This window comes from Canis lupus, chromosome 3, assembly GCF_048164855.1.
Source record: "Canis lupus baileyi chromosome 3, mCanLup2.hap1, whole genome shotgun sequence".
NCBI lineage: Eukaryota > Metazoa > Chordata > Mammalia > Carnivora > Canidae > Canis > Canis lupus.
In genome coordinates, this window is record NC_132840.1 from 6,568,746 (window position 1) to 6,577,664 (window position 8,919).

Below are 8,919 nucleotides of genomic sequence, written 5' to 3' on the forward strand. Positions count from 1 at the left end.
TGGTTTTCCCTGAGTCCTTTCCACCCCATATGGAGGATGGGGGGACCCTGAGCTGCCTCTAGCCTTGTCTGCCGCAAGCCGAGCGCCTACCTCAGTGTCACTCAGGCACCCCAGGCACTCCAGCCTGGAGCAGGGCACTGTGCGGCTGCTGCAGGAGTCTCTGGCACTGCTCTAAGCATATGCCTTCATTATTCCCCCAATTCCATTCTGAAGGGGCATTGACCCCACGTCACACATTAGGGCACAGAGATACTGAGTGGCTTGCCCAGGCTCACACAGCCAATAAGTAGCAGAGCCAGGAAGGCCTGGATTCTTCTTCAGGCCTCAGGACCTTCACCTGCTCTGAGAAAACCATGCCTTCCGCATGCCTCTAAGTATGTTGCAGGGCGGGAGTGGGAAGCGACAGCAGCTTTGAGCAGTTAACATTGCCCTGGGGGACATGTGGGTGAGTCAAGACAGGTGTGACACCTTCTGCCATTGAACAAGTGCAGTTGGTGTTCTAACCACATGGCAAGAGCTCCTAGGGGCCTGTGGAATAAATAAATTGAACCAAGGGAGGAAATGCATGGACCCTTGCCCAGAACCTTCTCAGAAACCGTCCAGGCCTTGCCCCAGGCTGCCTCCAGGCTCTGGAACCAGCAGACTTATATACCAGTCCCTACTCAGCCACTTTTTTTTTTTTTACACATTTTTTAAAATTTATTTATTTATTTATTTTTATGATAGTCACAGAGAGAGAGAGAGAGAGAGAGAGGCAGAGACACAGGCAGAGGGAGAAGCAGGCTCCATGCACCGGGAGCCCGATGTGGGATTCGATCCCGGGTCTCCAGGATCGCGCCCTAGGCCAAAGGCAGGCGCCAAACCGCTGTGCCACCCAGGGATCCCCTAAAATTTAAATTCAATTTGCCAACATATAGTATAACATCCAGTGCTCAACCCATCATGTGCCCTCCTCAGTGCCCATCACCCATTTACCCTCATCCTCCCACCCACCTCCCCTTCCACAACCCTTTGTTTCCCAGAGTCAGGAGTCTCATGATTTATCTCCCTAATTTTTCCCATTCAGTTCCCCTCCTTTCCCTTATAATCCCTTCTCAGCCACTTCTACCTGTGTGACCTCAGGCAACTGCTTTAGTGCCCCATCTGCCATTGCCAAGTGGAAATACTCATTCCCGAAACAATGTAGGGAAAGTCCTAGAAGTCACCTGTGCGTGGTGTGGGTGGTGAGGAGACAGACCCACCTCCAGCTATTGGCAAACATGCACACATTCCCACGCAAAGGCAAGGCCTCTTGTTCCAGGCAGGGAGGGCTCCAGGGATCTGTTCCTGCCAAGACCACATGAGCCAGTACTGGGCATGGGATGCTCTGGCCTGGCCCCTCCAAGAGGAGAGAACAATGAGGCCCCTTGCTCAGTAGCCCAGCCCCAGCCACTCACCTCCTCCTGGCCCAGCTGAAGGGGGTCTGAAGTCCTCCACATATATCCCACCTCAGCAACTTTCCAGCCCCTTGGGAGGAGGCAGGATGGAGATACCAACCCAGAAGCGAGACATGGGGTTCTCGTTTGGCCATGGGACTTGGGGCATGGCATCGTCCCTCAGACAGCCTCAGTTTCCCTTACATACAGTGGGGTGCCTGAACTCTTTATCAGCTGGGCAATGCCAGGCCCCAGGGCAAGAGAAAAATCTGGATAGTGGGCTGGGAGGGGCTCTTGTCTCCTCTGGCAGCTGGGATCTCCAATCAGGTCACAACCCACACCTGCCACTCTGCTCCAGCTGGCTATGTCAGAGCCCAAATATTAGGATAGTCAAGGCCACATGCTAGGGTAGGGCAGAGAAGCCCCAACCCTCAACCTTGGAAACACTTCCTGCTCTTACAGCCCCCTATCGGGAGGAAACAGAGTCAACAGCCCTTATCTATCAGGAAATAGTCTTTATTACAAAAGTTTGCATGTAAACAAATAACCACTGCACTGAACAGCCTCCCTCCAGAGCATGCACACCCCAAGTGTGGAGAAAGGTAGAGTCCTGTCCGCACACACAGGCCTGCCCCACGGGCTGGGCTCAGGCTGCTGCTGGGGGACACACACGGGCCTGTACATGCATCGCTGTGCGCCCAGTTCTTGAAGGCCACTGGGAGCAGCCTGGGCAGCACTGTCTGTCTGTCCATGACCATGAGGTGGAGTATGCCCAGAGTCTGAGCCAGCCTTGAGGCACCTAGGGCAGCTGACTGGGCCAGCCCACCAAACTGCCCATTTGTATGCACAACGCAGCATGTGCCTGTGAAGTCTAGAGCACTGAGAGATCATGGCAGGATTTGGACTTGGCACGAAAGGCCATCTTGCGACTGTTGCGTGCTACAATGCGGCCCAAGAAACGCTTTGCCTTCTTGCCCAGACTCTCTCGCCGCCGGGTACCCGCTTGTCGACGTGCATTGGCCTCTTTGCTGTCCCTGCGCAGGCGTATCTGGCGCACGACACCTTCGAACAAGGCCTGGACGTTGTGGTGCAGCGCTGCTGATGTCTCAATAAACTTGCAGTCAAAGACGACGGCACAGGCCCGGCCCTCTGGTGGGGACAGACACATTCCAGTAAACAAAGGCCAAGTGGGTGAGAAGCCCACTCAGATCCCAGCCACCCCACAGCAGCTACCACTCAGGAATCTGGGGGCCAGGGAAGGAAGGGTCAGGGGCTCTGGGTGGTCCCCAGAAACACAGACCCAGCTCCCGTACAAAGGATCCAATGCATTGCTGGGTCACCCAACCGGCAGAATGTGTCTGTGGCTGAGGAGCTCACAAAGGCCCACAAAAGGAAACTCATTTATTGAAATAATTTGAAGTCTTATACTTAAATGGAAATGCTGCAGTAGTCAACACAAGAGAATGAGAACTTGCCGGGCACCTTAGTATTTCATGGTTTGATATTATACTTTGATGAATAATCAGTGAAACTGGGAGGAAAATATCACCAAGTCATGCTAGGTTCCTCTAAGGGACTCAGTTCTGGGGGCCACAGAGGAGAATGCTCAACCAAAGAGGAGTGGATCCTCCCCAGGGGCAAGCCCACACTCGGGACACTAGCCCTGGCCCTGAATCCATGCTCTGACCTCCTAGCCCCGTTTCCTGCACTCTCCTCAACCCTCATCTATGAGGCCCAGGCCAAAGGCCACAGGAGAAGATAGCCCTGAGGTGGCCCAGCTCCGTGCCCAGCAGCTTCCTCTGCCCCAGGGCATCTGGTCCTTCCCCCAGCCCTCTCAGCCCTCTGGGAGTCCTGTGGGAGGGCAGCAGCTTTCCCCCTCTCCCCCTCAAGTTTTCTTCCTGAACATTTTTAGCCACTTATGATCCCCAGGGACTTGAGCTGAGCCAAGATTGAATGGACCACAGCCCAGCCAGGATGTTCCTCTTTCCGACCCACTCCCAGCTCACCATCCAAGGAGACCTCTCTAGAGCGCACCAGGTCGCTCTTGTTGCCCACAAGGATAATGGGCACGTCGTCCATCTGCCGTGCCCGCCGCAGCTGGACCCGCAACTCTGAAGCCTTCTCAAAGCTGCCCTTATCCGTCACTGAGTACACTATGACGTATGCATCCCCCATCGCCATGCAGTGACCAGGGAGCCAGCGGCTGCTGTCCTGGGGATGACATACACATGCGTGTCTATCCAACAGTTCTCATGCCCAGGCTACAAGGCTGTCACTCTCAGCAGGCCCTTATCCCCAGGTCACCCCTCCCACCCTGCCCTGGGTCTCAGACTACAGCCTACCTGTTCCCAAATGTCATACACCATGAGTGATGCCTCTTCTCCATCCACCACGATGGACCGATCATATGTGTGTCCTAGGCAAGAGACCAGAAGTCAGGTTACCCGCTGGCTGCCAAAAGCCACCCTCCTGCACCACGTGCCAGGTTTCCTGTTCTGGCCACACCCTCCAACTCTAGGGCACAGCCCCCCCAACCTTTCCCTCCACTGATGGCCACCATACGAGAACAGAATGACAGGACTGGAAAGCGGGGCATAGAGGGCATGGTGTGCCTGACCCTCACCTAGACACCTCTTCCCCAAGCTAGTGACGGCTGGAGTTGCCACTCCCGCGTTCCCTGCCCACCTCCTGCCTGGACCCCAGGGTAGCCTGAGTTAAATAGTGACCATCACATTCTTTGGAAGGCTTGATCACCTAGGCCTCTTCTAGAAACTCCCTCTGGCTGTGTTCTGCCAGCCCTGGCAGGAAGGGATGCCCTATCCCCATCCCACAGAGTTGTCTTAGGTATGGCCCCGGCCTTCTACTCTGGCCTTCCCAACACCGCCCCCTCCCCCCCACACACACACCAAGGGCTAGAGATTCCTTCTCCCTTGGTTTCCCCATCTGTAAAATGGGGAGGCAGACACAGGATTCTGAAAGTGCCTCAGAAGGCCACGGCAGGTGGCGCCTTTGGTCCAGGCCCCCAGCCGAGCGCACGCGGTCCTCCCTCCCCGGGCCCCCCACCCCCACCCCACCCCCCCGTGAATGCTCCCGCCCGCCGCTCACCTGCGGCCTCGGCTTCAGGCCCGTCCTCTACGCCTCCGAAGATGCGCGCCAGGGCGCTCTTGCCCACGCCGGGCGCGCCCAGCAGCAGCACCTTGTAAACGCTGTCGTCGGAGTCGCTGCCCCCCGAGCTGAGCGACTCGGAGGAGCCCTCGGGCCAGTCGAGGGGCGCGCCCTGGGCGCGGGGCCCGGCCGCCGCCGCCAGGGCGCCCGGAGCCAGCGCCGCCTGCAGGTCGCGCTCGTCCACCGGCATGCTCCGGCGGTGCAGCGGGGGCGCCGGGCCCCAGGGCGAGCTGCCCCGACGGCGCTCGCGCTCCCGGCCCCCGCCGCCGCCCCCGCCGCCGCCGCCGTTCAGGGTCATCGCGCCCCACGCCGTCTGGGGGGCGGAGGGGGGCCGGTCAGCCTCCCGGCCGGGGGTCCCCGCGCCCCGCTCCCAGCTGCCCCCCGCACCCCGGGCGCTGCGACCCCCCGCCCCCCGCCCGGCCCGCCGGGACGCTCACCCACCCGCTGCGCGCGGGCTCGGCCAGAAGGTTCCAGGCCCGGACGCGGTCCCCTCGCAGAGCCGCGGGACGCCCGACGCTGCCGCCGCCGCCTCCTCGGTCCGCTGCGGTCCCGCTCGCGAGCTGCCTATTTAAGCGTCTGCCCGCCCCCGCCCCCGCCCCCGCCCCCGCGCCCGCCCCCGCGCCCGCGCCTGCGGGGGCTGACGTGTCGGGCCCCCCCACCCCGGGGAATCCCCGCTCCCCCGCCGGGACCCCGCACCCACCGACACCCGCCCCACCGGACTGGGCGGGCCAAGCTGCGTTGACCGCTGGGTCGGAGGGGTTTGGACTGGGGGTCAAGGGGGAAAGCCGCCGCCCACTGTGCCAGCGCCCCTCTGGGAAGTTAGCCGTGGCCCTTTAACAGTGAACTCCCCCTTTGCTCCCCGCGAGCCCTGGCCTGGGCCCAAGCAAGCCCCCGACACCGGCTGGACAGACCTCACCCTCCTCTGCTACGGACACCGCCCCCCCAGACCCGTATGGGAGCTGGAACCGGAGGACCCTCAGTCTGGGCCTAGAGGCCTCAGCGCCAAGCCCCCCTACTCCCCGCCTGCCCTGGGAAGTACAAGGTTCTACCTAAGAGCCGGTCAGGGTGAGGTCAGGGTGAGCGTTAGTGTCACCGTCACTGTCACCTTCACCGTGAGCCCCTGGAGGCCCGGGGAGCTGTCTGGGGAGGGGGTCCCGGAAGGGAGGTGCTCTGGCAGTGTCCTGCAGGTGGAGGTGCGCCCTGCTTCTGAGGGACGGAATACCAGCCCAGAGAAGGGAGAGCATGAACTCAGACCACCTCAGCTCCCAGCACCCTCCAGACAGCTGCCAGCAACTCTGCTAAAAATACCTGGCCCTGGCCCTGGCCCTTCTGCTCCTGGTGGTTCGGCTCCTGGGCTGGAGTTTGCCCAAAGTTGGGGAAATCCTGGCAGACAGGTGTCAGAGGGCAGCAAGAGTGGCTACGGGTGGGACTAGACCAGAGTCAGGGCCGGATTCAGCCCCTTGAAGAGTCTTCGACGTCTCTTTCCTTCCCTCTAGCCCCAGTTGGGCCTGTAGGGCAGGGTATAGGCAGGCAGGGCCCGGAAGTTTAGACTCCCATCTAGGCGGAGCATAGGTGTAGAGTATAGCTGGGGCAGGGGTGGGGCTGGTGGGTAGGATGAGCCACCACCTGGTGCCCCCACTGCCCAGAGCTCACCTGCTCCTTAGAACTAGGGTGGGTGGGATCCCTGGGTGGCGCAGAGATTTAGTGCCTGCCTTTGGCCCAGGACGCGATCCTGGAGACCCTGGATCGAATCCCATGTCGGGCTCCCGGTGCATGGAGCCTGCTTCTCCCTCTGCCTGTGTCTCTGCCTCTCTCTCTCTCTCTCTCTCTCTGTGACTATCATAAATAAATAAAAATTAAAAAAAAAAAAAGAACTAGGTTGGGTGCCCCGGCACAGAGGGGAGGAGATGTAATAGGGGAGCTTGGTTTCTAGACGTGTCTCTGCCTCCAGGCTCCTGGGTCTCGCCTCCTCTCCTGGTGTCAGGGTGCCCAGCTTGCTCATGTCTGGGGTGTGTGAGGATTGGGGGCAGGCAGGCTATGAGGTACTTTGTGACAGGGATCTGCTGTCAGACTCTGACGTTTGATTGTGATGAGTGTGGTGGGGGTGGGGGCACCCATTCAGGGCTCAGGTGACATCACCAATGGAGATCCTAGTGGGCTGTTGTAGGTTGCCATGGAGACCTGGGTGGGGTTCTCTGGCTGCTGTATCAGTTTCCTTGGCAACATCTGAGAGGGCCTTGGAGTGAGGAGGGTCTGGCTAGGTAAGTATGAGGGGGTTCCTGCAGGCCCCTCTGGCCTTGAGGTCCTCAAGGTAGGCAAGGGCTAGAAACTGAGGGGTGGCCTGTCCACATGTGTCCTTTCTGCAGCCCCAGGGTCTTGGGGACCTGGGCAATCCCATACTGACTCTAGCTTCCTGGATGAGATCCAGTGGCAAAAGGGAGTTGTAGGTTGAGCCTCCTGTCAGGACACAAGTCTCAAGAGCCAGCAAACCACTTCCCATCAGGAATCCTGGCCTGAGCTGTTTTTAGCCCCTCCTACCCACCTCAGCCATGACCTTGCCATTGAAAATAACCCCTGACCGTCCAGCAGGAAGGTAGGTATGCATTGGAGCTCCGACCCTTCCCAGCAGGGAGCCATGCAAGGAATTAGGGCTGGGTTTCCCCTCAAGTAATCTGAACTCTTGACTTCAGTATGTTTCTTCATTGCCAAGGGAACTGCATGCATACGGGCCAGTCAGGCCCCAGGCACTCCCCACCAGACCAGACACACTCACCACAAGCCTAGGTATAACCAGGGGCCCAGGAACCAAGAGCAGGACATGACCTTGAGACATCCCCACTCCCACTTCCTGGTCCTCCCGGCCCTCTGGGCTGAGCTTGAAGGAGCAACTGAGTCTGGAACACACCTAGGACAGCCCAGCCTGCAAATCTCAGCTCTGCCACTTGCTAGCCGTTTCACCTCTGCGCATTTATCTTGGGTGAGCCTCGGCGTCCTCCTGTGCAGAGCAGGGATAATGTTTTTATGGGAGTTGTTATAAAATATAAAAACATGAAATGCAGAGGCAAAGTGGTTGGCACAGGTCTGGCATATAGTCTGATCTCAGTAAGAACACTTTTACCATCCCTGCCTGGATGGGACAGATTGAATGAATCTGTGGCCCCATCCTGCTTCTTCTTTCCTGTGTGTTCTATTGTCTCCAAAACAGTGGTCTGCCCAGGAGAGGGGCAATGCAGATAGTCTTCCCCTCCCCTCCATACCCACCCTTCCTCTGTGGGACCCCATACCTTTCTCCCTCCCTCTAGTAGCAAAGGGTTGCAGAGGGAACTTGGTTGGGTTTCAGTATATCCCCAGCTCTCCTCACACAACAGCCCCAATACCCCAGTTCCTTTGTTGTAGGGTTCATTTCATTCAGGGGTACCTGGCTGGCTCCATCAGTAAAGCATGTGACTCTTGACCTCGGGGTTGTGAGTTCAAGCCCCACACTGGGGTGGAGCCTACTTAGGAAGAAATAAAAATAAATAAAAAGGCTCAATTCACTTATTCATCTCACTGACCTGGACTTAGTACCTTTTGTGTATCAGGCCCTTGTGCTGTGGGCACAACACAGCTGGGCATGTTCATACATGTCATCTAATCCCTGGGTCAACTTCACCAGCTATGATTTGTTGTTCCCATTTTGTAGACATGGTAACCAAAGCCTGAGAAGTCACAGGCCAGAAATAGCAGATCCAGACACACCTGACAGAGGGCTTCAGAGACCTCAAACCTCACCCCTATCTCATACCCATGTATAACAGCTGGAGTTCCAGAAAGTACCCTGGGCACTAGCCCAGATTCACAGATGGTGTCCCTGCAGACAGCCAGGAGCCACGCACAGATGAGTCAATACTGACAAGGGGACTATCTGATACACCAGCTGTGACACAAGCAGCTTCATATCCCTTGCCCACCATGGCCTGGCTGCCAGGAGGGCCAGCTGAATGACTCAGTGACACCTACCTCCCCCATGACCCCCTACCCCCAGCTGAACACAGACACCACAGACACCTTAGACAGATTGGGGTTGTCAGTGCAGAGGTACACACATGGGGAAGCCCACAGCTGGATACAGGGGGCTGGGAATGCTCCCTGGGCCTGAGTGGCCCTGGCTAGTCATCTTGCCTTTCTGGAACATGAACATCTATGGGAAGTGGGTAAAGTGCCTGGAAGATCACCTGGAATGGGTCGGGATCCACTTTAAATCTCCACAGAGCAGTCCCAAAGTGAGTGTCACAACTATGCCCACGTTACATATGAAGAAACTGGGCAACATGGGCTGATAACTTCATCTCCCTAAGTC

General features: G+C 58.1%; 1 protein-coding gene across 1 annotated transcript; it reads right to left on the bottom strand.

Annotated features, from left to right (window-relative positions):
• Nucleotides 1-1,915: 1,915 nt before the first annotated feature.
• RRAD (RRAD, Ras related glycolysis inhibitor and calcium channel regulator) lies at nucleotides 1,916-4,893 on the bottom strand. Its single transcript, XM_072814395.1, has 4 exons — nucleotides 4,521-4,893; nucleotides 3,758-3,831; nucleotides 3,422-3,626; nucleotides 1,916-2,564 (listed from the first exon to the last, which is right to left on the bottom strand). The coding sequence occupies exons 1-4, from the start codon at nucleotides 4,876-4,878 to the stop codon at nucleotides 2,287-2,289; spliced, it is 915 nt and encodes a 304-aa protein (XP_072670496.1). The 5' UTR covers nucleotides 4,879-4,893; the 3' UTR covers nucleotides 1,916-2,286.
• Between the last annotated feature and the right edge of the window lie 4,026 nt (nucleotides 4,894-8,919).

What these genes read in the sequence shown, in the direction of transcription:
- RRAD (XM_072814395.1), bottom strand. Translation starts at nt 4,878, where the DNA reads ATGACCCTGAACGGCGGCGGCGGCGGGGGCGGCGGCGGGGGCCGGGAG. An exon ending in GCCTGAAGCCGAGGCCGCAG is followed by an intron (nt 3,832 to 4,520) that starts GTGAGCGGCGGG and finishes TCTCTTGCCTAG; the next exon opens with GACACACATATGATCGGTCC. An exon ending in TGTATGACATTTGGGAACAG is followed by an intron (nt 3,627 to 3,757) that starts GTAGGCTGTAGT and finishes TGTCATCCCCAG; the next exon opens with GACAGCAGCCGCTGGCTCCC.